We start from the raw sequence: 24,441 nt of genomic DNA, 5'->3' as shown, positions 1-24,441 counted from the left end.
TTCTGGAGTTGAAATACAGGTGGCGCAAAAGTCCGTTGTTTTTAATTTGTGATGCAGGAAAATTAAAAGTTTAAGATATATGTATGTATATGTATGCATTTTAAAAGTGTTTTTAGCGAAAACACGAAAATGTTGTTCTTGAAGTTATATTGATTAATGATTAACTGCACTTGGACTTTACGACACCTATGAAGGGGAGTGTGCAATAACTTTACATTGCTTAACATGAAGTTCCCATTGCAGTACCACAAATTACCTCAGGTGTCGCTTTATTTAACATTGACAAATATAGTTGGCAACTCGACCATACTACATCTACTCTCCGCTAGGTGGGGTAAACAAAAAATATAACTTATTGTAAAGAACATTTATTTCAACTAATTAATGGAATAATATAATCAAAATAATAATAATTAATAAGGAACTAAGTGAACAAGACTTTTCAGGAAACTATATGAAACTATTTTTGAAGATAAGGGTTAAACACCTAACCCATTTCGTAAACATAATTCAACCACCTGTTTGGAAAGGCGAACAACAATTGAATTTTTAACAGGTAATTTATATATATTTACTTCATACTCATACATAGGAAAACACTGCGGACAAGTCAAATTGGTGGAAGCGCCAGCGAGAAGTTTAATATAAATCTCTCACAGTGCTGGCGCGACCGACTTCAACACCAATTCACAGTCTACGTCCAAAGCTTTAACATACGAAATGCAACAACAGCAGTTAAAATATATACCTCTTATTGTATACTCTATTGAGACAGTGAATGTAGGCTTATAATACAATTATCAGTGGGTCAAACTTAATTGTATCTATAGACGAACACATGTTTCCGCCAACGATTATGTACAGGCTGTTAAATGCATACACGTAACCGATATGCACTTTTTGGTGTCTCGGCTGCTGGTTGGTGTCCATTAGTAAGGTAAAGCCCTGTGCGTACCAACTTAATGTTAAATGATTAGAAAACTAAACAAGTTTTGAATGCAGGTTGCATCTACTTCGACATCAGCTCCTTCCTAGCGCTTCACAGTTTGTTGGCAGTGAGGGTAAGAGGTGGAGCAGCTGCGCCAGTGATGGATTTGTGATCGGCACGCTCCTGATCGGAAAGCCAGGCCATCTGCAAAAGATACATGGTTAAAGGTTACCAAAGCGCATGAGTTAATACACATTTTTAAACCCACCTTCTGTTTGTGCTGTTGAGCAGCGGAGTAGCACCTGTCCAGGACCATCTTCTCGGTGAGCAGACCATCCTCGGAGGCATAGACTGCAGCCTGCCAGGACACGCCCAGTTTGGAGATTTCTCGACCCGACATGCCCTCGCACAGAGCGGCCATCTTCGAACACGTCTTTCCATAATCAAAGGTGTCCAGCTTGAACCGCCTAGATTATAAGAGATAGTAAATTATTAATACAAATTGAATCAACTGTAATAGTTCATTAAATGCTTACTTGGCACCCGCAGCGGCAGGCTGCAGCACATATTTGTCGAAGTACAGACGCAAGAGGCGTTCCCGTTCCTCCAAGCCAGGCAGCGTGAACTCCACCATCTCGTCCAGACGATCGTTGATAGCGTAATCAAACTGCTCGGGAGTGTTAGAGGCCAGCACAAGCATGAACTTGGGGTTCTGCTCGGAGGTGCGGTACAGAAAGGCGTTCAGGGCGGCACGCAGATCCTCTGAGATCTTTTCTGAGGACCGTTTCCGCAAGAATGCATCGGCCTCGTCCACGAAGAGCAGCAGTCCGCGGCGAGAGGTGTGCGACCAGTCGAACACCTTGTGGATGGCCGTCACGCCCTCCTTGCCCATGGGCGCCACATCGCCACCGGTCATGATGGCAAAGTCCATGCCAGAGTGCTCGGCCAGCTTCTTAGCGAACATAGTCTTGCCCGTTCCGGGTGGGCCGTGCATCAAAACGTTTCTGTACATGCCCCTGTTAATACGTGTGTTCTTCGTGGCGATGGCAATGTCACGTAGCCGTTCCTCCAGCTTTGGATTCAACACAACGCCCTGCAAGGCATCGGTGGGCTTGGCGCGCAACCTCTTTAGGTAGTTAAGCGGGTTCTTAAGGGCATCCAGAAAAGCAAAGCGCGACGTCTCGCCAACCAACGTAGGCTTACCGATGCGCGCCTCCACATATCGAGACACCACTCCGGTGGCGCCCTTGGCCGTGTACACGCCCAGGGCCAACAACGAAAGTCCTCCGGCGGCGGTCAGCACCTTATCCCAGTCGGTAAGCATAGCTTCAGCCCCGGCACCGATGACAGTACCAGCAGTTCTGTGGATTAGAAGTTGGAAATCAGTTATATCATCCTGCTAAGTTTGGGAAATCACTCACTTGATGCCCTCCAGCACGGTAGTTCGATGCTCCTGCGCCTTGAGACGGATCTTCTCCAAATTGATATCCCGGTTCTCGCGATCCACACGTGCCTTGGCCCGCAGCTCGTGTTCCAGCAGCTTGAGTCGGTTCTTCTCCTTCATCTCGATCTCGTGCTCGATGGTCTGGCGCCGCATGGCCTCTTGGCGCTGGACGCTCTCCTCCTGCTTGCGCAGGTTATCCTCCTGCACGCGCTGCTGCTGCTGCAGCTGATCCTCATACCGCTTGCGGGACAGCTGATCCTGGTACTGGGCACGCTGCTGCTGCTGCTTGGTCTCCTCGATGAGGGTCTTGCGGCGCTCTTCGTGATCGATGCGCTTTTGCTCGACCTTGGCCTGCTCGATGTGGGCCTCGTACTCCTTGACCTTGGTGTTGTACTCCGTTTGCCGGGTGGCCTCCTGCATCTTGGACAGCTCAAGGGCCTCCCGGGCGTGTTCTGCACAAGATTAACATGGGTCATGGACATGGACATGGACTCTGACGCTGAGGCACACGCACGCTGTGATAGCATGGCGCATGTCGGTTATGCAATTGGCTGATGAAATTTTCGGCTTACTTGAACGCTCCAGGGTTTTGGCAGCATCCGCCGCACGTTCCAGCGCCGACGAGTCGAAGCGGTACGCCTCCATGGCCTTACGCTCCGCCCGGCTCAGTTGCGCATCACCGGACTTCTCGCCGGCCGTCCTGCCCTCCGGATCGGCAGATCCTCCTCCGTCCGGAAAGCCGGCGGACTGATCCGGCTGCGGCTGCTGGCGGTTCCTGCCCAAAAGCCACGACATTGTCCCGATTCGTTGGAGTGCGCTGCTCGCGCTTTTCACTCAGAGTGTGGGAAAAAAACAATCTAGAAAATATTACGAAATTTTGACAGCTTTCGCTTAACAACGTGATTCTAGGAGTTTAGTGTTGCCAGATTCGCTAAATTCGAGACGGGCAATTTGTATCTGGTTATATATTTATCGATATATTTTTAAGCTTTTGTGATTTTTTGGTGAATTTGAGCAAAGAGCTTTTCAACATATTTTGGTAAGCTTCGAAAAAAATAAAAAATTTTGCGCCGTGGTGAATTTGGAATTTTAAAACAGCTGTTCGTGGTGAATAAAGATTGTAAACAATTAGAATTCAGCGTTAGCGTTTGTATGATTTCCCTGCAATTTTAGTTGTCCAGACGAGTCCACTATGTTCGAACGCAACCAAAAGACCATATTCGTGCTGGACCACACCCGATACTTCAGCATCGCCAGCGAGGAGTACATCTCGATGGACTTCCTGAAGGGAAAACCATCTGCAGACGGCGGCGCAACAGGAGCGGCGGGAAATGCAAGCGGTGGCGGTGGATCCCAGTTCAGCAAGAGCCTGTGGACATGCGCCTGCGAATCCTCCATCGAGTACTGCCGCGTGGTCTGGGATCTCTTTCCCGGCAAGAAGCATGTGCGGTTCATTGTCTCGGACACGGCGGCGCACATCGTGAACACCTGGAGTCCCAGCACACAAAATATGTCGCACGTGATGAACGCAATGGTAATGGTGGGCGTCCCATCGCGCAACGTACCAACATCTTCAGACTACTCGGTGATCCATGGCCTGAGGGCCGCCATCGAAGCACTGGCGGAGCCCACGGATGAGCAGCTGGCGGCGATGGCCGACCTTGGAACCGACGAACTGCCGCGCATTCCCAACAAGGGTCGCGTCATCTGCATCACCTCGGCGCGCGACAATACCAGCATGAAGAGCTTGGAGGACATCTTCAACACAGTGCTGGTGCAGCAGAACGCCCTAGCAGCGCCACCAGCCAAGAAGGGACTGGTCATAGACCATTGCCACCTAGTTATCCTCAACATTGTCCCGCTAGGTGTCGAATCGCTGGTCACCAATCGCAGCTTGCTCAAGATTTCGCCCCTGCTGGACGTCGAGATTCACACTGTCAGTGCCCCGGACATCTCTTATAAGCTGACGCACCTCATACTTAACCATTATGACCTAGCCAGTACCACGGTGACCAACATTCCCATGAAGGAGGAGCAGAACGCCAACTCCAGCGCCAACTATGATGTGGAAATCCTGCACAGCCGTAGGGCCCACTCCATCACCTGTGGTCCAGATTTCAGTCTACCCACGAGCATCAAGCAAGGCGCCACCTACGAAACGGTAACTCTTAAGTGGTGCACACCGCGCGGTTGTGGCTCTGCTGATCTACAGCCCTGCCTGGGTCAGTTTCTTGTGACACCTGTAGACGTCACCTCGCGGCCCAGTTCCTGCTTGATTAACTTTCTGCTTAATGGACGCTCTGTGTTGCTGGAAATGCCGCGCAAGACCGGCTCAAAGGCCACCAGCCATATGCTGTCTGCCCGCGGTGGCGAGATCTTTGTGCACTCCCTGTGCATCACGCGCTCCTGCATGGACGAGGCTCCATCAATTACCGATGGCCCCGGAGGACGCGTCTCGGACTATCGCACCGCCGAACTTGGTCAACTAATCAAGATGTCGCGCATGCTTCCGCTAAAGGTCAAGGATCCATCTGCTCCGCCTTTGACGCGCCGGTTGCCACGCTACTTCCCTCTGACTACCAGCTCTTCGATACTGTTCCATCTACAGCGCCATATCAGTTGGCTGCCGCATTTTCTTCATCTCTTGGTCAAGGAGGACATGGACAAGCAGGACGAAGTGCGGTGCCAGCAGCACATTCACGAACTGTACAAAAGCGCCTCGCGTGGCGATGTTCTACCATTTACGCACACCAATGGAGCTAGGTAAACAATTAATGGAGAACTTAAATATTTGTTTAAGTTATATTATAATAACACAATTTTCATCTCGATTCTAAATAGACTAAAGCTTTCCAAGGCCAAAGACCAGTATCGCTTGCTGTATAGGGAACTGGAGCAACTTATCCAACTGAATGCCACCACAATGCACCATAAAAACCTGCTGGAAAGCCTACAGAGCTTGCGAGCCGCCTACGGTGATGCCCCGCTGAAGTCGGAACCAGGAGCCAGTCTCCTGCGCTCTTACACGGAGTCCCCACTCTCTCCTGAACGCCTGGAACCCAACAGTAGCGGCAGTGCTAGTGGCAGCAGCAACTCCAATAGCCTTCTCAAGGCCAGCAAGCGTCGCATGTCTAGTTGTGGGCAAAGGTATGTGGATATCCCTTGATTGAATCCTTAATAATTCTCGCCTAATGTTTGTCGCCAGATCCCTGCTAGATATTATATCCTCAGCAGAGCGAAGTCAGTCCAACAAACGATTGGACTTCTCGGGACGCCTTTGCACTCCGTTGGGTCAAGTGGCCAAACTGTACCCGGATTTTGGAAACAAGGACAAGGACACCGTTGCGTCGGGGGCCAGTATTACGCCCAATGTTAAGGAGGAATCAGTACGCAGTTAAAATGGCACGGAAAAACACAAATTAATGCCGGGACTGAAGTTTTCATTTATAAAAAGAAACAAAATCATTTCCTTAAACAAAACTTAGTGTACGGTTTAATAGGACTACATTTAAATGTTGCAATTAAGTATTTTTCTGTGAGTTTTGGCTCCCATCCGGCTAATTTTGAAGGCTTGTTAATTACCTTCGTATAATCAATTCTTAAGACTGTGGAAAACACACTATAATTCCTTTATTTGAGCTGCCTCAAATTGGATTAGTTTATGATTCAAACTTTATGTTTAATTTAAGCAAATAATTTACATGGGGCGATAAGTTTTTCTAAGCTTGATTGTGATCTTTGCCACGGTAATAAACATTTTTAAGCTTAAGAGAACTACTAAGAACGCATTATTTTATTAGCCTTGAAAATATATTTTATTACAATTCCTAATATTATCATTATATTTTATTTTAAAGCAGATTTTACTGCTTAATTTATATTCCTAAATTGTTACAAATTGTTGCTAATCAAAGTATCGTTCTCCTTTTCTGTTTTGAAAAAAAGTTTTGTACAAATGCTAAATTCTCAGATCGAATTTGAATATATTTTCCAAAATTTGTGTAATCCCAGGCAATGGCGAACAATTCCACTGCGAAAAAAGTGATGCAAGTATCGGAGGAGATGGCACCAGCTGTGCACAGTGAGTATCGACCTTTAATTATAATAGATAGAGTATTGACCAACACATATTTGGCAAGTTCCCGTAATGGTGGGCAACGAGATCTTCGTGCTCACTCAGCAGGACATTCGTCGTGTGGAAGACATCCGTGTGCTCAGCTACAATCGCCTAGTTCCCAACGGGCAGTTTCCTCCCTTGGACACGTCTTCACCAGGTCCGGTGCATTTTTCCCCGCCAAACACCACGAATTTCTACACTCTGGATGATCTTATACGTAATGCCACAGGGAAAAGGGTCCGAATGCAGATGGACATCGATGAGGATGTAAAGCACCCCACAAAGTCGACCAATGATACCTGTCGGAATTTTCAGGAAAACTCCTACCCAGTGAAGACGGTTGCAAGTGTGTCCACTCAATTGGGTTGGTCCAAGAAAAAGGCAGAATCAGATTCCCGCTTTCCACTTTGCTACAGTGCCGGCACCTCGACAAGCGGCTTGATGACAAATACTGGGTGCCAACACAGTCCCAGGTGCGAGACGCACCACTCGAGCTGTCAAACTCAAAACTTGTCCAATAAACCGCCAACTGTAAGAAACGAGATACCGCAGAATGCGAATTGCCAAACTCAGACTAGTCCTGGTACATCTTCCATTGTGAAAAAGGAGTCGCCGCCGAAGAACGCAAGTTGCCAAACTCAGAGCTGTCTCAGTCCAAATGCCTATATGAAGAAAGAACCCCAGGCCTGGACATGCCATACCCAGCCCATAACCAACTCCACGGGATGCGGTTCCTCACATAGCCACCTATTTGAAACGACCTCAGCCGAGTCATATACATCAGCTGAATGCGATTACACTTCATCGGCGGAAAGCAATAGTCCCTGTCAGCACTGTAAGTCACAACAGACCTGCACGGAACAGGAGCTGTTGGTACCGGTACAGCCTCAGGTTCCGTCGCCCATGCGTCCGCAGGAGCAGCCTTGCACATCAAGACAAATGCGCGTTGACCTCTGCCGGCAGGTAAAGCATTCTCATAATTGCTATAGGACGATTCCATTGGGTAACACTCCCTATCCGCGAGTACCAGACTCCAACCAAATACGAAAACAAACTTACGGGTTGAGCGGATATATTGGGCCCAATTCTAATCACGAAATGCTACAGCAGGAGCAGGAGTGATGCTATAGTTTTTACCTCTATATCACAGGTTTTCGCGATTTCTAATGCTTTTATATGCCAGTTTTTTGAACCAAAAGTAAAGCTATTTTGTTTATAATATTTGACTTTAGTAATTGTTTAACCTAATAACAGTTTAGCTATTTCTAGAACTATTTCAAGGCCTTAAGAGCCGAGCTTTTTATGAGACGTTTTTTTTTGGGTGGTGCCTCTTTCTCGTTGGCCTTTCGTACCTTCGGCTTTGGCGTGGACTTTTCCTCTGTCTGTTTGGCATCAAAGTAACGCTTGGGCTTCTGATGCTCGCGCTGTTCCCGCTTAAGCTCCTCTGGTGTGGCAATGCGCAGGTAGAAATCTTTCAGTAACAGTTTAAAGTCCTCGACCAGCGTTTCCTTGATAACTTGGACCCTTCCATTACCACAGGGACTGCATGCCTGCAGCTCTGTGACTTTGAATGGCTTTGCAGCGAATTCTGTTGGTGGCCGCCATACAATGGCCAGTTCCTTACCTCCGTGCGGATTGTAAAAGAAAGCAGCAAAGTCGGAGTATGCAGACTAACCGGCAAAAAAGGGAAATGAGAATTTTCAAATACATCAGCGTTACATCATCTTACTCTTAGTAGTCCCACAATTCGTGCAACGTCACCTGATCCCGCGCGGGTCAAGTTAAAGTTCGGCTGGCTAAATGAAACGAATGGTGACCCCAGATCGTAGCTTAAGGAATTCGGCACCAGATCTGGCTTGAATTGTATAACCAGATCGTAGCCCTCGTTGGAAGCTCGAAATAATTGGGCCGGCCGCACAAACCTCAGGTCTTTTGACAACAGGCTGGTTTCGATAATCTCGAGCGCATGTCGGGCCAGTCTTGTCACATGTCCTAGCACCCTTTGGCTGGGGGATTCTTCCGAGGTCCACAATCGCCCGGCATGCTGCATATCGTAGGAGGTGGCCACAGCCAAAGGAGGATAACTCTGGCGGTTGCTACGGTAGTTGTGCTCCAGGTCAGCAACTTGTTGTTCTAGAAAACGTAAAATGCATTTATTTTTTAACTATATGGACTGGTAATAAATGACTTACCCTGCCAGCTATTGTTGAAATTTAGCAGGAAGAGCTCTCCATTAAAATCGCTAAAGGCAAGCAGCTGCAGGAAGCGTATGAATCCAGTTTGAGGCGCCTCTATGGGCTGTGGTGCATACCGCTGCTGGAAGAGATGCGCCACCAGTAGCTCAGTAGCCATATCGGGCCATAGCCCATCATCCAGCAGTTGTGTGGCCAGCCAGCGCTTGGCCAACAGCACAGTGGAACCAAATGCGCTGTAAGTTTGATGAAGCGAATGTAGAGCCCCGCTCACTTTGGGTAGAATATAATGTTGGCGCTCTAAGGAACGACTGGCTGCATTGTCGATATATGTAGTTATGCCACGCTCAGTAACCTCTTGCTTAAGTAACGCGAGCTCCTTGTTGTGTGCCAGCTCTATAAGAAAGCAGTAACCTTGCTTGAGCACGAGAAGACCGTCGGCGGACATCATCCAATGAAGATGGCACTGCGCCTCCAACTTCTCTCCAATTTCGATGAGGAAGGCCGTTTTTAGAGCCCGCAGTGCCGAAAGTTCATTCGGCCACTTGCCGCTTTGCCCTAGCTGAATTACCACACGCTGAATGGAGCTTGTCAGGATGCGGTTTTCTACCAGACGCGCTTGTGGGAGCACGGGCTGCGGCTCGCAGTAGCGGAAAACGGGCGAGACGCCTGATATGGAGACAATCTCTAGAGGAAGATCATTCAGCCCGTGTAGTTGCCGAGCCAACTCATCATAGCTGCGGATAGCGTGCGGACTAAGTGCCTCTGCGTCGGTATCTTGATCTAATGACAGCTTGGTCTTTAGCTTATTTACCTTAAACCAAGGAGACAGCTTGTAGACCTGGTCCAACTCGCCGGCAATGTATTGCACATCCTTGCTGTCCAGTTGTAGCTGATGCTCCAGTAGATGCAGCACAATCTGGCGAACAATTAGTCGCTTCTTGGCAGGTGAGTCCTGGGCGCTGCCCCAAACCACAGCTTCGGTGATGCTTCCATCCTGAAACCGACGTAGGTTTGACTTCTCTCCCCAGAACCGTCGGAACTCCTCAGCTCCCTCGGGATCGTCGTTGGCAGCAGGTCCTTTGTTTAACACCTCGTAGGCGTGCTCTGGCTGAAGTATTAGGCCTAGTTGAATGTAGTTCCCAATAACGGGAGCTTTGTTTTCCACAGGCCAGGCGGGTGTCGCAGTTTCGAGGGGTAGTATTGAGTGGACACGTTCAGCCAGTCCCTTTTTAAGGAGCCTAAAATAATGATTATTATTGTTTTGCAAGTTGCCCGAATAGCTCAATTTTTTTACTCAGTCAATAATTGCAGCAGCTGCGGGTAACCATATTTCGCAAAATCATATTTAAATCGAGGCTGGGAATGCAGTGTAAGCATTTGATTTATACACGAATAATTGGAAATCCTGTAAAAAAAATAATTAGGTTTATTATTAAAAAAACCTTAAAATTTTAGCTGCACATACTTTAAGATGTTATCCACCCTGCTGTACAGTGGACATTTTTGCATAAAGATGAGCGGGAAACTGTTCAGCTTCATGTCGTTCAGTAGTTCCACCGCCAGCTTGGCCTCCTCCCGAACTCTCTGATACAGGTACAGTGGAATATTGGCACATAGATTATGCTGGCCAGTGAAGTCTATAAAGCATACGTCATATTGCTCGGCAAACTTGTTTAATTCTTCTGTTTGAATGGGAACAAGAGACAGGCTTATGCCTTTCGTCCAGTCCGTGTTCGCCAGTTGGTTCCATACAGTGCGCGCCACTTGGTAACTGCTGCTTGAGTGATGCAGAATGCGCTGCGTATTTAGGTAGACAATAAAAGCGGACAGGATGTGGGCCCCAAAACCACTGTAACCTATGTCCAGTTGCCGCTGACGCAGCCATACTTTAAGGAGCAGCAGGCCGTCCTGAAAATTACGCCTGCCCTTAAAGGCCTTATCCAAGTGAGTCTGGTTCTCGGACAAGGTTAGATCGAACAGTACGTTTGCGTTGTAGTGCTGGGTGGAGGGCAGCGGTTCTTTCTCGTCCCATTCGTCACCGTAATACGAGGGCCGAATATTGTTGTTCCAAGGAACAAATCTGCCTGGCTTAAAACTGCTTAACGGGGCAGTGATGAACAAACGCACTTGCAGATGCTTGTTTACTTGCTTGGTCCCTGGGGTCAATTCCAGGACCGGCTTAAGCGGGTTGTTAGCATAGTAGTTGAAATTAAACTGATCCTGTGCATACGCCGGCGACTCCTTCATCCTTTCCGTAACATAAGTAAGGTACAAAGCTCGCTTCTGGTCATAGCGAAGGTTCAGGTAATCTTCTTTGTGCAGGGATTCCTTTGGCATCTCTAGAGCCACATCGACTACAATTTTGGGACCGAGCAAAGTGCCCGTGGCAGCGGCTCCGATCAGATATGGTTCCCTGGTGGGCTTGGAGAAAACAAAGCCGGTCGGCTTTTGAGAAAGCTTCAATGGAATTTCCAAGTGGCTCCGCTCCATCAACCCATCCTTTAGCTGTCGGGTGAAGACCGTAAAGGATTCCAGCCAATTTTCAATGAAATCTGTGTATTTCTGCTTTAACTGCAGCTCCTCCAGCATTTCCTTAACTTGTAGCTTAAAGAGATTGGAGTGAAAGAGGTTTTGTGTGTCTCGCAGCTCCTTCATTTCCTCCAAGGTGGGCGGCTTTACATTCTTGGTATCGTCCCTCTGCTTAAACTTGTTCTTCTTCGGTATGGCAGTGGACAGTGATACCTTCTTGGCGATTGTGGGTTTTGGTTCATCAAAACCATCGTCGGTACTTGGAGCGGAGTGCTCCAAGTCGCTGTGATCCTCGGCATGTGCATTTGCTTGGGAATCTATTCGAGCGGCTTTCTGGGGTGCGCGCACCTAAACCAAAGGGCAAGGTTTAAGGGCAAATACGTTACATAGAGATCCAGACATTCTTACCAACTTTCCCGCTTTTCTTTTATTTCTTAGCATGTTGTTTCTGCGTACAAATTCAATTTATTTACTTTTTAGAGAGAGAGCTAAACTCGCACGTGTTGCAGATGCGGTATTTTAGTATTCGGTATTTTATTACTGGTTTAGTTATGGCCACCCTAGAACAAGGCAGATTCGTTTTTTAGTCCCAAAACAGCTGCGAAAACAAACTGTAAAAATCGAACGTAATTATAATTAAAAAATAGAACAGATTAATTAAATAAAATATAACGATATAGTTAGCATGGTAGAGTTGTTGAATTGCGAAAAATCGCGAGTGTCAAGTGTAAGTGTATATAGTAAATGCCGAAAATTCATTAGAGGTAATAAATAAAAAACTTCGAAAAAATTCGTATTTTTTAAAATTATTATTAATATTATATTTTATTTTTTATATTATTATTTTATATTAACTACTCGGAAGTGTTAATCGTGGGTTTATACAGCTTTAATGTGTAGATAAACAAAGTTGCCGGCTAATTGGCTTCGCCAAAAATAGTATTTTTATCAGTATTTTATTTCATAATTACATATGTTGAAAAATATCTATCTTAAAAAACGCTTAAAGTGAGTTTTATCCTAAGCACCTGGATAGAATATATCAATTTAAAATAAACAGGGAAAGCTAATTTAATTATCCAATTTCCTTTTAATCAGTAATCAGCACTAAATCAGTGTGCAGTATTTCCCTCCTTGTTCAGTACGGTCTTACTTTGTCTAAGTCCATGTACAAGTGTGTGTGTGTGTGTTTGCAGGCAAGGGAAAAAATCGCACCATTTTTCTCGTGCTCTCTTGCGTGCGTTTTTTGGTCATTCGAGGATAGTTTCGTTGGAAATCAATTAAACATTAGCCCAGTTTAATATGTAAAAAGTAAAGAATTAGGTAGTTATCGAGAAAGCGACGAGCGCACAGCAGCGAATCGAGTTGCAAATTTAATATTCGGTCCGAACGTGTGTAACTGTGTCTGTGCGTGCGTGCGTGTGAGAGTGTATGGGTGAAAAATGAGGCGTAATGAAAATGCGTGCAAAACTGTATAAAAGGTAAATCGCCAGTTAAAGTTGGCTAATTAATAAAGTCCACAAATCGTTAATTTGCGTACAGATTAAAGCAAACCAAACAAAATGATGCGTTGGCAGAAAGGCGGCCCATTGAAAAAATATGGCCAAAAGTCGAGTAGTTACACCCTCTCCGCCTCTTTCCCCCCACAGCCTTTCTCGCTGTACTCTCTCTTATTCTCTTTAGGTTTCTGCCATCGCCGCCTTGGCTCATTTTTTTGCATCGAATAACAAAACGTGAAAATTTATAAAAATAAACGAAATCACGTACGGAAACATTTACTTCGACCTTGCAGCCCCAAAAATTTTTTCAACACTTCAACACGGCGTGAGGGCCGTGTCAGCTAATTGGCCTATTTTTGGGACCTTTTCTTAATTCTGATTTCGTGCAAACATTCGTTTGTTAACGATGTCTTCAAAAGTTTTAAGTTAAGGTCTATAGTAACACTTTAGAAATTAAATGAAAATCAATGGAAAAAAAACAAATTCAGTTAGCGCTCTCATCAGTGCTTTTTAGTGTGACCAGCATCCGCGTGGGCAGGTCTAATATACCAACAAAAAATACTGTAGTTTCTTACATTCAATAGTCTATTTACTATTTGTATTGATAATACAGAGTTTGAAACATTTTTAATAGTTTTTTTTAACATTTTATTATCAAGTCAAGGCAAAACATTGAAATCAAAACCGATCTTTACGTAATATATTTTTGTTTTTGTTTCATCTGTTTACTTTTCTAAATACTACAACTGGTCCATTCTTATTTTCAGATTGCTATGATTTCCACGCTCTGGGGTCGCGAGCATTAAATGTTAAGGCGTGCAACTGACCGGTTAAATTGTCCAAAACTAAAATTTAACTACACATTTAAACAGCAGTATAGTCACTTTTGCCTAAAATGTCAGCCAAAACTGGGAGGAAAAAAATCATAGCAACAACCTGAATGAATTCGGAAATTCAGATTTGTTGTCACACAAATTGTTGGATAAAATGTGCAAAAGTGTGTTTGTCAAATTGTTTAGCCAAAATTATTTGTTTATATAGTTGTTCAGCGTAGCACGAGACTGTTTTCCTTAATTCCCAACAACATAAACACACACGCCTTGGCTAATTTACACCGGAACCGAAATTAAAGCCGAAAGTCGATCAATCGTGCAGAGGCAAACGGATTAGCAATAGGAAAATAATAATTCTACGACAAATAGCCCGCCTTTTGACATATGAACACATAACTATACTACCACACATATACTAACACACAGCTCACAAAAATTATAAAATAAATACAGAAAGTATAGCACCAAAGCTGAAATTTTAAGGAGATGCTGCTCAAATTTCATACTTAATGTCAAACTACAACGACGACCCCCCAGCAACAATAACAACAAGAACAGCAGAAAGAGAAGGAAAAGGAACAACTGGAATAACTGTAAGCTAGCAAACAGAGGGAGAGAGAGAGAGGCAAGCCCTGTACACACACCTGTCGTCCAGCGGGGGAAAGAGCGAAAGAGAGCGGCGGATCTCCCGTGTGTGTTGTTCGCATGCGCGACATGCGCGAACGCTAAGTGAGTGTGAGTGAGTGCGCGAATGCGTGTGATTGTGGGCGGTGAGGATAATTCGCTCAATTCGCACGCATCCCTCAGATCCTGCAGATCCTCGAGTTTGTTTATCAAACAGAGCTAGCATTTCGGATCAAACCAATTGCCTGTCAGCAACAATAACAAGCACAGCATTTGAAACGAAAACAAAAGCAGCAGCGGCAGCCGATCAAAAAACCGTTATCAAAATTACGGAAAAGCGATCAAAATTCAAGCGAGATTAGCTAGGCGAAATGCAGCGACGAGAACGGCAAGCAAGGTGAGTTATGATTGTCTAACACTATATGTATGTATTATCCCCAAAATGCATAACGGGTTTATGTTCACTTGTAGCTATTTGTCGAAAAGTTCTGACTTTTTTGAGTATTAAATTTGGAATATATTTGAAATCTGACGCTTTTGTACTCCCTATAGCTTTACATTCCAACTCCAAGCGGTATTAAAAATTTGCGAAGAGACCATAGGCTTGCAACTATGTATTTATAAAGCATTCCCTTTAGCTACGGAAGCGTCGTATTCGGTATTATACTACACTGTTATCAGGCGTAGAAGCGGTTGGATATTTTGATAACGATAAGATTATGGTTGAGTCGGGTAACGCGTGTTTGCTGGTTTTAAAACTTAGAACTGTTGATTTTGTTGTTTTGTTCAACCAATGAAACTAGCTTTCCAGATATAAAACTGGAAAAAATATTAACGAAATCGGCTTTTAATTACTTGTGTTTCGTTGACCCAACCTTCAACATAATCAACAGAAATCAATTTCCTTAAAGCTAATTTCTTTCCATTTCCTAGCGAATACTGTACATTGTCAAAAGTTCAAGCAACAGATTTTATTTTTAGCAAAGAGATGTTTCTATTTAAACTTGTGTGTTTGATCGCAAGTGTTTTTGCTGCTTTTGGCTTATGGCGTCTGCTTTTTCTCGCCTCTGGCACGCCAGCCAAACTAAGAAGAAGAGCCCTCGGGAAGGGGCTGAATGAAATGGGTTTCCAATGCAATACATAATACCCGCATATGTGGGTGCGTGATAGATACCACCGGTCTTTGTGTAGGAAAGCGGGAAACGAAGTGCACACAACTCACGCACATTATAAATATTTTATAGGCATTTTAGTTGATCGGCCTCCTTGTGTCAGGCCGACGGAAAAGGCGCCTTTTTAGCCTTGAATGTGTGCGGGTCCAAAGCTTTCGTTGCTGATGATTTTACCTCGTGCTCGCTTATTGACATTTCTAGGTTCTTGTCGAGTCCTAAGTCTTCCTGTGTCTGTGTATCTGTGTTTTTGTGTTTTATAGTTCCTTATTCATACATACATATGCGCATATGTTTGCCATTGGGTCTTCCCAATGTTTGCTGTCTGCATTTTCGGGTCTTCCAGCTATATTTACTCACAGAAAGCACTTGTTTGCTTGTCGCTCATCATGGTGGCTACGAAACAGGGACTTCAGGGTGCACTTTATCGGGGTATTTATTGGTTGACCTCTGGGAGTTAGGTACTATATGGGAAATGTTGAGCTGGGAAGCCAGAAGACATACATTCTGGACCTACGAACCACGAATGTTGTTGTTCGCGGAAAAAGGCATCTGTGAAATTAAAAAGTTTGTGGAGCCGCTTTTATAGATTTAGGTTAAGTAACACCTGGTGGTGATTGAGCCTTTTCTTTTATACATTTACTCAACAAAATGTAAGGAAAAGCAAAACAGAAATCATGTTATAACATTTATTTTCCACTCCACCGGCGATGTATAATACAAGAAAACAGAAAGGAACTAAGCCAGCTAAACTAACGTAATTTTGTTGCTAGCCAACAAAACAAACTTACTCACACCCATCTCCATATTCACATTTCCACACATTTTAGTTGGAGACAGCGAATGTAACAAAAAACAAACTTTTTGTTTTACTTTTTATTATTTAATAGCCGAGCTGTTATGACAAGAGAATGAAGCAGGGGCGACGGGGATAACCTAAATTCTCAGCTAAAAACGTGAACAACAACCAACAAAACGTAGGCCACGCTAGTCTTGCCACCAGCCATTCGTACAGCACGAACTGCCGTTGCTTAGTTGGTTTGGTATTAACAATTCTTTAAACATTATTTAAAGTTAAGGTGAAATATGTTATTAAATTAATCAATTAATCGAAATTTCGAGTTTTAGAATCTCTGTAATATTTAAGAGCTTAATCTAGGGTAACTTTACTGTATCGAATAAGGCCAAAAAAAAGGCAAAAAGAAAGCCGAGTTGCGTGTAGCGAAAAGTAGCTCCATTGCAATACAGGAAAAACGCTGATGAAAAGCGAACGAAAGCAAGAGGATAATGGCGGGCAATGGACTGGGTGACCAGTGAGCAGCAGCTGCGGTGCCCCATAAAAGCAAGGACAAATTGCGGATTTAGCAAAAATAATGTGAATGTAAAGGCGAACACGCCAAAATAAAAAAATCAAAGCACAAGTGACCCATCAAACATTTGCACACACACATCACGCACAATTTACCGGTGACGTCATTAGGCTGTTGTCGACTGTCAATCGCTGGGTTTTTTTTTTTTTTTTTTTTTTTTTTTTTTATAAACTTTTTTTCCTCTACAAGTAAGTGAGTGGTTGGGACTGCGTGGGGGTGTTTCTCTCACTCTCTCTCTCTCTCTCTCTGTGAGCTATAGAAAAGCCCGCACGCATTGCTTACAATGAAAGAAAAACGGATGGTACAAATTTAAAGAGTCTGTAGGCATTAGAAATTAATTTCTTTTAACCCGATACACATGAACGAAAAATATATAGTTTCTGGGTTTAATTTTGGTCTATTATTGGCACCAAAATGCGAGTTTATTAGATTAGTGCATTCACTCTTATTTTATACTACTCAAAATGATTAATCCTGATTTCACTTATCAACTACTAGAATAGTAGTCAGCTATGTAAAATGGATTTTAAAATAATTGTGCTCATGGGCATGCTTTTCTTTTACTTGGTTTTGTGCCTGTGGCTTAAATGAATGCAAAAAAAAAAAACAACAAAAACTATTGAAGTGCATGAAAAGCAACGTTAGCAAAAAGCAGGAAAACAGAAAAACCAATATTGCGAAAATGTCTTCTAATTAAATTAGATGCTCGATTCCCGTAAGGGAAAGGAGGGAAATAAAGGGTGAGGAGTGCTCGTGGGCGAAAGTAAAAGCCTGTCAAACAAATCGATGCGATTTCACATACAAACAACTGACACAAGGCTTTGACCAAAGACATTAGAATAACAAGATGCGTAACGGCCATACATTGGTTTTGCACTATGCAGCCACTTTTTTGGTGACGGCCGAAATTGCTCTCTTTTCGCTCGCCAAAAATTGAGAGCGTAAAAATCTAAAAATAGAATTGACTTGCTTGTGTGAGTAAAAACAATAAAGGAGATAGTGTGTATGTGTGCGTGCTTGTGCTAGAAGACGATTTTCGGGCCGAAATCAATTTTGATCTAAGAAACAAATTTGATTAATATTTTGGTCAATTTCGATTCGTAACTATTATGGTTTGAAAGACTTTTTTTTAATATTCGTTTGATAAAAGCGCCGCTCGAATTAGCTACCGTTTACATATTTATATTTATATTTATATTGATAATTAATAATATGTAATATATTATAATCGGTACCCAGGGAACACCACGGGGAGGCCATTACAATTGTAATGGGGTCTTATATTTATATGACCTTCGAGTCGACTTGAAATGTTTAAATGTTTAACATTAAAACATTTCCATGTTCCCCAACTAAGCTAGTTTTCTAACTATTGCTTTTTATTATATATCGCCTCTTTTTTTAATTATATAATTTAATTTTTAAAGTCGTCAATTATTTGAATGTTTATATTTTTTTCACTTATGAGATAAAATGCTGAGTTTAGCTTGACTTTTTTGTCTATTAGCAATAACTGTCCACTTGCAATGCTTAAAAAGCAAAACTTTTATAAGTTTTTTTAAAAGATCTATTTTATGCTCATAACATTCATTTTCTACATGAAACCATAATGAGAAATCACTACTCTCATTTGTGCACTTAATGCATTGGTCTACAATAAATTTTTGTATACACATTTGTTTTTTATTATTTTTAAAAATATTTTCAAAAACTTTAATGTGTATTTTACAAATATTAAAAAATAGATCAGATGGTGCCTTTAGTTTTCCAAAGTCCGATTCTGTCGAGTAGTTTTTCTCATGTATAAAAAGCTCTGATGGAGCTGTTAAATGCTCGGTTTCTTTTAAAATTACCGATCTGCATTTATCGCAACTGGATCCCTTTGCAATATATCCAACAAAATATCTACTCGAAGTTAATTCAATGGGTATATCATTGCACAAAAAATTATCTATATTTTGGTCAAAGTACCTCTCATTGCCTTCTACAATTTCAGAAAATGATACAGAGTATTCTTGCTGCTGTATTTCTTTTTTTTCAATGCAAGGCTGATATATAATCGAATCGAACTCTATTGGCAACATTACATCATCATCTGATTCGCAATTAGAGTTTTGGGAAAATTTAAAAATGTGTAGGGATATAAGCTTGGCAATTATTACATTAAATTCATTAACTGAAGGATTTCTGCAGTTACCACCTTTTGCTCGAACGCACGCAAATATATTTTCAAGGGGATCCTGGTTAACTCTACTTGTTAAAAAGAAAAAGTGGTCCGTGTGGTCCTTAAATATATCTTTGACGAGTCCAAATATAGCTTCAGTAGTTTGGATCAAGCCATCAAGACAATATATATTATTACCGTGATATTTTACGCTCCTTAGGTATTCCTGCATTTCCTTCAGTTTATGCCAAACAGTATTGTTTACTTGAAGTGCGCATTTCATGGGGTTTTTGTCAGTTAATACTCTGCTATTCAGGCAATCAAAGTAATCATTAACTTTTTGGACAAATGCAGCAGTAGAAGCTGCAACTTCGGGACTATTTCGATTAAATTGCTTGTTTTGGTTACAAGCTTTAATTGCCGCTGCAACTGTGTGACTAAGTGTCTGAGTTGCCAAACATACCCGCATTAGCTCAAATCTAGTTGGATTAACGTGACTCCTTGTTAATTTAGTCATTCTCGTTACTGATCCCTGATCTAATTCATAAACCTCTCGGATGACATCAAAGTCAACTCGTCCGTCAGGGGTTTCAAAATTAGCTTTTAGAAAATTATTTCTAATAGATTTGAAAAGATGCGGAATGTCATAAAACATATAATATTTCTTACTATTTAAGGTAAAGTAAGGTTTCTCATTGGTGACTTCAAGTAATGAGGTACATTTTCTGTTGTTACCTCCTTGATCATAAACAACACCCCTTACTTTGAACCCAATATTTTCAGCAATATTAATGTTTTTATAAATAAGCTTTTTTAAGCAATCGCCTTTTATATTTGTTTCCGGCACGAAATAGTTCAATATAAATTTCCATTTCTTTAAAATACCCCGAATCACAAATACGCAAATGTGGCTTCCCATTTTATTAGAGCGATCAATTAAATGCTCTAGTCCATCTATTATATCAACTGATACATTATATGTTAAGTTTTTTTTTATTGCTACTTCATCGCAAGTTAATATGCATTCTTTATCCGATTCATTCATTTCCTTAATGGTTTCTCTAAGGGCTGAGTACAAACATTCGTTGTCTCCCGGCTGTAATTTTTTAATGCTGTTCCACTTTTGTAATGATGATGGACTGGGAAAATTTAATTTTAAAGAGTCCCTTAAAAACGTATATGTGGAAGTCGACCTGTAATATATGCTCTGAGCAAACAATTTTTCGGAATCATTCCATCTTGTATTTGTGCCTTTTTTTTCTTTCAGAAGCATTTTTACCAATATTTTCTCATTTCCCGTTAAATTGATTTTATCAATTTGAGAAAGTAGGTTTTTTTCGGACTTAGATTCCAACCTTATTATCTTTCGTTTTAAATTTGAGTTTTCTTTCCTCAGCATTTTAATTCGAATTTGTCTTTCATCAGACATTTTCTTATAAGAAATATATTTTTTTTGAAACACTTTTAATGTTTTAGTGTTTTTATGACACTGACGACATATTTCAACAGGGGACTGTGAGCGATATCTTTTTTGCGCAGGCGACCTTACAGCATTAAAATTAATTTCATCATTATTATTATATGTCATTAGGTTTCGATCTGGAATTGCTCCTTTCCTCAGATATCTTACCCCAATATCATCTGGGGAGAAATGATCGTGGCATAAAAACAGTGATGAAGTGCTTGCCACAAAATCCTCCGTAAATTGGCACTTTTCCGCCCATTTCATTAAAATTGTTGGATCCTTTTCAGGAAAACTAAACAATTTAAGGGTGGGGAAATCGCGCCTAGATTTTTGGCAGTGTGGTAAACTGCACTTGTTCCCACTTATGTTTTTCCTTTTCTTTTCGGCCATAGCCAGGCAATTCCAATTGGCCAATCAAATATTTGTATATTAAAAATAATAAATTTTAGCTCTAACCTTTTTCAAAAAGCAGCAGTAGCAGCAGCACGTAGTATTAGCGCGTAAAATTACGAAATTAAGTTTAATTCAGTTAACTGAAATTTTCTCTTATTTATCACTACCAATCGCAATTTATAATTCGCACATATATTTCCGTACTTTAGCAAAGCAACCAAACAACTTTAATTGATTGTAAACACAATTTTAAAGCGAAATTTAAAAAAAATCGAGGAGCTCTACGTATAGTCAGCTTTAAGCAAACGTATTAAGAGAAAAAGAAAACGTATTAAAAGGAAAAACAAAAAAATTGGCGCGCTTTTCTTCCCACCCATAATTGCGCGCTTTTTTAAAAACATCAAAACAAAATAAAAAAAAATAATTTATCTGAATCTTATTTTCATTTTAAATATTGAAAATTGGTAATTTTTATACTAGTAATTTGACTAAATAACTATAATAAATAATAAAAACATATACAAAGTAAATTTTAAAAACTACTGTAATTTAAAACAAAGAATTTAAAAAAAAAAAAAGAAATTACATATAAAATATAAATATTTCATAAAAATAATTCATAAAGTAAAATATTATTTATAAAATAAATAAAAATATGGAATCTGTTTATTGCAAAATTGATTTCTTGAAGCACGAAGTGCGGACATAAGCACCGAAGAATCATTGTCTTCTTATATTTTTCACACGTCGCACGCTGAATACTCTAATGACAATTATTCTAATATAAAGTCATCTTTTAAAATTATTATGCATTTTTTTGTACATAGATTGTGCTATTATTATTTCTGTGTTAAATTTGAATAATTGTTATGTTAAGGCAATGCAAGACTAGAGTTTTTAAGTGGTGTCAATTTATAAAAAATAATATAGATTTAAAGTCTAAGAACTTCTAAGATGAAGGGCATATTTTGTCATTTTTACAATGCATGTGCATACGTGTGCACCAATACAGTGGTCAGCTGTCGCTGTATGCGTACAAGAGAGCTGGTGGCTCTAGAGCTCTCCGCTCTCTGGCTTTTGAATAAAATTTCGAGAGAGCGAAAAGCCACTTGAAAAGCCACCACGAAAAAATCGTGTGCAAAAAAATCGTATGGCGTTACGCATCTTGTTATTCTAATGTCTTTGCTTTGACGAAGGCTTTACCCTTTTTTTCACAGACTTGCGGTTGGATCGCTTTAAGCCTTTGGCGATGAATCATTAAGTAATTGTCAGATGGTCGATTTTAGGAATTTTTTTTCAAATTACGACAAAAAGATTAAAAGTTTAAATCCATAAAATTTCCTTATAAACCGAGTAAAATAAAAGATACTTTAATTTAATCACCGATTGTAGTTTAAATACGTATTTTAAGATAGAACCATTCAAATTCTTGTCAAATTTCTCACTTCAGCTCTGAAAATTTCAAGAGCAGAGCCATGAAGAAAATGAAAAGGAACAAGTGCTGTTCAACTAACTCGGCTGGCTTAAGTTCGCTTTTATCTCCTACCATGCCACCACTTGAGTCTCCACCCCCCCTACCTTTCTACTTGCGTTAATTTTTCATCTCTGTCTATACCGCGGTGTCTGGAGTCGTGGAATTCCTAGAGTGGAAGGAAAAGCGGACAAACAGATTAGACGTGGCTTTCGAGAGGAGCCTAGCAAGTTGCTCAGGTCAAGTCTGGTTTTTGTTTGAGTTTCTTTTGTTTCCACCACTCTCATTGCGTTCTTTTCTGTGATACTTACTGGTATTTGTCAAGTGTCTTGGGGATAAGGAATGGACACTTTTTTGTGCTCCTCAAAATATAAAATGATATATACATATATATACAAGTATTCCGTATAAAGTTTATACATAAGGGGGTTGTACAAAACGGACTGGGTCCCGAAAATAGGCTTTAATCAATTAACTTAGAGTGTAACGCGTGTACCAGAACAAATATCCGATAATAAGTAACCCATGTGTAATCTGGAATTGTTATTCGGCAGTGAACATCCATTACACGTAATTTCCTGTGCTGTAGGTATTTACTACAGTAGGATGTGTGTCAAAGAAAGATTTAAGTCATATTAAGTGAACTCAAAGATGCGGTTTTGAACTCTTTTCGCCTATCTCTTTGTCCTTCTCCTTCGCCTCGAGATTGTTAGTCATGTATATATTTCTTCTACTTTACACTCATGTCCACTGATAATTAAGCCCCAACTGGTTTTTCCTTGTGCCATTGATTTTGTTCTTGTATTCGCCTCTTGGGTCATAATTGTTTTTAATTTTTGAAAACAAACAAATGTCGTTGGAACAGAAAACATAAATTACATTTTAATTAATTAATTGCCCAGCCACCAAAAGAAATGCAAAAGAAACAGTAATACTCACACGGACGCACTGTATACTCCACAGATAACCCCCAGCTAACACCGCCTCTGCCGCGCCTCTGAAGCGCCTCTGAAATTGGGGTCAAATGCGTAGTCGCGTATCAACTGCAGCAACCTCTGAGGGAGACAAAACATCGTAGAGAAAGAGCTCAATTAACCCAAAGTCGATGTTGTTGCTCGAGTTTTGTTTTTGCCGTTTCTTCATTTTGATAATTACACCACCAGCTGGGTATATCGATATGTAGTTCAAACAAACTGATTTGATTGAAGGTTAAATAACTTGAGAGCCGTAACTAAATATTTAATCATTTAATTATGACCGGCGGTGGAGTCTATCTACTGTAGCAAGATAGTGTGTACATTTACTCGTGTACGCTTTAAAAATAAATCTATAATTGATTTGTACGGCCAAAAAAAAATAAAAGGCCCACCATATCTGCACCAGAAAGCATAATAAGAATATGATCTTATTTAAAAGCCAACGAATTCACAACTTTTTTAATTTGACAGCTGTAAAGTTGAATGATGATTGCTTTTCGTTAATAAGATAGTTATGATATAAATGATATGACATGGATAAATGTGTTCAACCTTATCGAGTCCACTGTGCTTATTTCAGAAGACTTCTGCCACCAGACTCTTACGGCAGCAGGCATACAGCTATCTTGCCTATCGCGGTTCAGGCATGGCACTGCTGTATGAGTCACTACCTCACTCACTCCCCTCTTCTCTCGATCGCTCACGTTGGTAGAAACTTCACAGTTGCGACTGCGCTTTAAAGAAATCCCCATTGAGCCAAAGACGGAGACCATAGCCTCTCTTACCGGCTTGGTTCACTTATTCCACTTTTCATTCTCTGTGCTCCATTCTCCACCTCGTTTTGGCCTCTGTGTGTGTTTGACAGGTGCGTTTTGTTTGTGTAACGAGTTTGCTCCCGATAGTTTCTCGGCCTCTGACGCATGAACGCTATCTGTCTCTGTCGCACGTCATTATCAATTTGTCGCTCGCTCTCGGAGCTCGCTGTTGTTATTGCTTTTCTCCCTGTACAGTGACAAGAACAGGAACAACAAAATCAACCAGCAGCGGCATGAACAATAATTACATACAAATACAAACTTCTCAATTGCCGCATTTTCACACGCTCACAAGTATCCGCTCTCTCAATCTTTCCAGCTTTGTACCTCTCTTTGCTCTACACAGAGAAAAATTCCACCTAATTACGTAGTCAGAACTCAGGTTTATATACCATTTTACTTTGAGCTAGAAATGCCTATTTTAATTGCATTTTAAAATTGATTAAAA

At 41.5% G+C, this 24,441-nt stretch overlaps 4 protein-coding genes across 4 annotated transcripts; 2 read left to right on the top strand and 2 right to left on the bottom strand.

The window, feature by feature from the left end:
- Positions 1-735: 735 nt before the first annotated feature.
- Positions 736-3,301, bottom strand: LOC6537070 (ATPase family AAA domain-containing protein 3A homolog). Its single transcript, XM_002097595.4, has 5 exons — positions 2,945-3,301; positions 2,350-2,824; positions 1,465-2,289; positions 1,197-1,395; positions 736-1,132 (listed from the first exon to the last, which is right to left on the bottom strand). The coding sequence occupies exons 1-5, from the start codon at positions 3,165-3,167 to the stop codon at positions 1,040-1,042; spliced, it is 1,815 nt and encodes a 604-aa protein (XP_002097631.1). The 5' UTR covers positions 3,168-3,301; the 3' UTR covers positions 736-1,039.
- A 183-nt stretch (positions 3,302-3,484) lies between these two features.
- LOC6537069 (protein asunder) lies at positions 3,485-6,146 on the top strand. The gene is made up of 3 exons (XM_002097594.4): positions 3,485-5,135; positions 5,214-5,519; positions 5,578-6,146. Exons 1-3 carry the CDS (start codon positions 3,565-3,567, stop codon positions 5,768-5,770), a joined length of 2,070 nt encoding a protein of 689 aa, XP_002097630.1. The 5' UTR covers positions 3,485-3,564; the 3' UTR covers positions 5,771-6,146.
- A 145-nt stretch (positions 6,147-6,291) lies between these two features.
- LOC6537068 lies at positions 6,292-7,710 on the top strand. The gene is made up of 2 exons (XM_002097593.3): positions 6,292-6,453; positions 6,512-7,710. Exons 1-2 carry the CDS (start codon positions 6,387-6,389, stop codon positions 7,609-7,611), a joined length of 1,167 nt encoding a protein of 388 aa, XP_002097629.2. The 5' UTR covers positions 6,292-6,386; the 3' UTR covers positions 7,612-7,710.
- On the bottom strand, positions 7,697-11,756 carry LOC6537067 (nucleolar protein 6). The gene is made up of 6 exons (XM_002097592.3): positions 11,622-11,756; positions 10,150-11,561; positions 9,979-10,089; positions 8,682-9,922; positions 8,219-8,622; positions 7,697-8,159 (listed from the first exon to the last, which is right to left on the bottom strand). The coding sequence occupies exons 1-6, from the start codon at positions 11,652-11,654 to the stop codon at positions 7,761-7,763; spliced, it is 3,600 nt and encodes a 1,199-aa protein (XP_002097628.1). The 5' UTR covers positions 11,655-11,756; the 3' UTR covers positions 7,697-7,760.
- Between the last annotated feature and the right edge of the window lie 12,685 nt (positions 11,757-24,441).

This window comes from Drosophila yakuba, chromosome 3R (genome assembly GCF_016746365.2).
Source record: "Drosophila yakuba strain Tai18E2 chromosome 3R, Prin_Dyak_Tai18E2_2.1, whole genome shotgun sequence".
Taxonomy (NCBI): domain Eukaryota; kingdom Metazoa; phylum Arthropoda; class Insecta; order Diptera; family Drosophilidae; genus Drosophila; species Drosophila yakuba.
This window is presented reverse-complemented; position numbering and strand designations above follow the sequence as displayed.

Bases quoted from the DNA above. Each gene is read 5' to 3' on its own strand.
- LOC6537070 (XM_002097595.4), bottom strand. From the start codon at position 3,167: ATGTCGTGGCTTTTGGGCAGGAACCGCCAGCAGCCGCAGCCGGATCAG. The intron at 2,290-2,349 runs GTGAGTGATTTC...TCTAATCCACAG, and splicing joins ACCGTGCTGGAGGGCATCAA to AACTGCTGGTACTGTCATCG. The intron at 1,396-1,464 runs GTAAGCATTTAA...CTTATAATCTAG, and splicing joins CCTGCCGCTGCGGGTGCCAA to GCGGTTCAAGCTGGACACCT.
- LOC6537069 (XM_002097594.4), top strand. From the start codon at position 3,565: ATGTTCGAACGCAACCAAAAGACCATATTCGTGCTGGACCACACCCGA. The intron at 5,136-5,213 runs GTAAACAATTAA...GATTCTAAATAG, and splicing joins ACGCACACCAATGGAGCTAG to ACTAAAGCTTTCCAAGGCCA. The intron at 5,520-5,577 runs GTATGTGGATAT...GTTTGTCGCCAG, and splicing joins ATGTCTAGTTGTGGGCAAAG to ATCCCTGCTAGATATTATAT.
- LOC6537068 (XM_002097593.3), top strand. From the start codon at position 6,387: ATGGCGAACAATTCCACTGCGAAAAAAGTGATGCAAGTATCGGAGGAG. The intron at 6,454-6,511 runs GTGAGTATCGAC...ATATTTGGCAAG, and splicing joins GATGGCACCAGCTGTGCACA to TTCCCGTAATGGTGGGCAAC.
- LOC6537067 (XM_002097592.3), bottom strand. From the start codon at position 11,654: ATGCTAAGAAATAAAAGAAAAGCGGGAAAGTTG. The intron at 10,090-10,149 runs GTATGTGCAGCT...TTTTTTTTACAG, and splicing joins AGGGTGGATAACATCTTAAA to GATTTCCAATTATTCGTGTA. The intron at 8,160-8,218 runs GTAAGATGATGT...TTTGCCGGTTAG, and splicing joins GAATTGTGGGACTACTAAGA to TCTGCATACTCCGACTTTGC.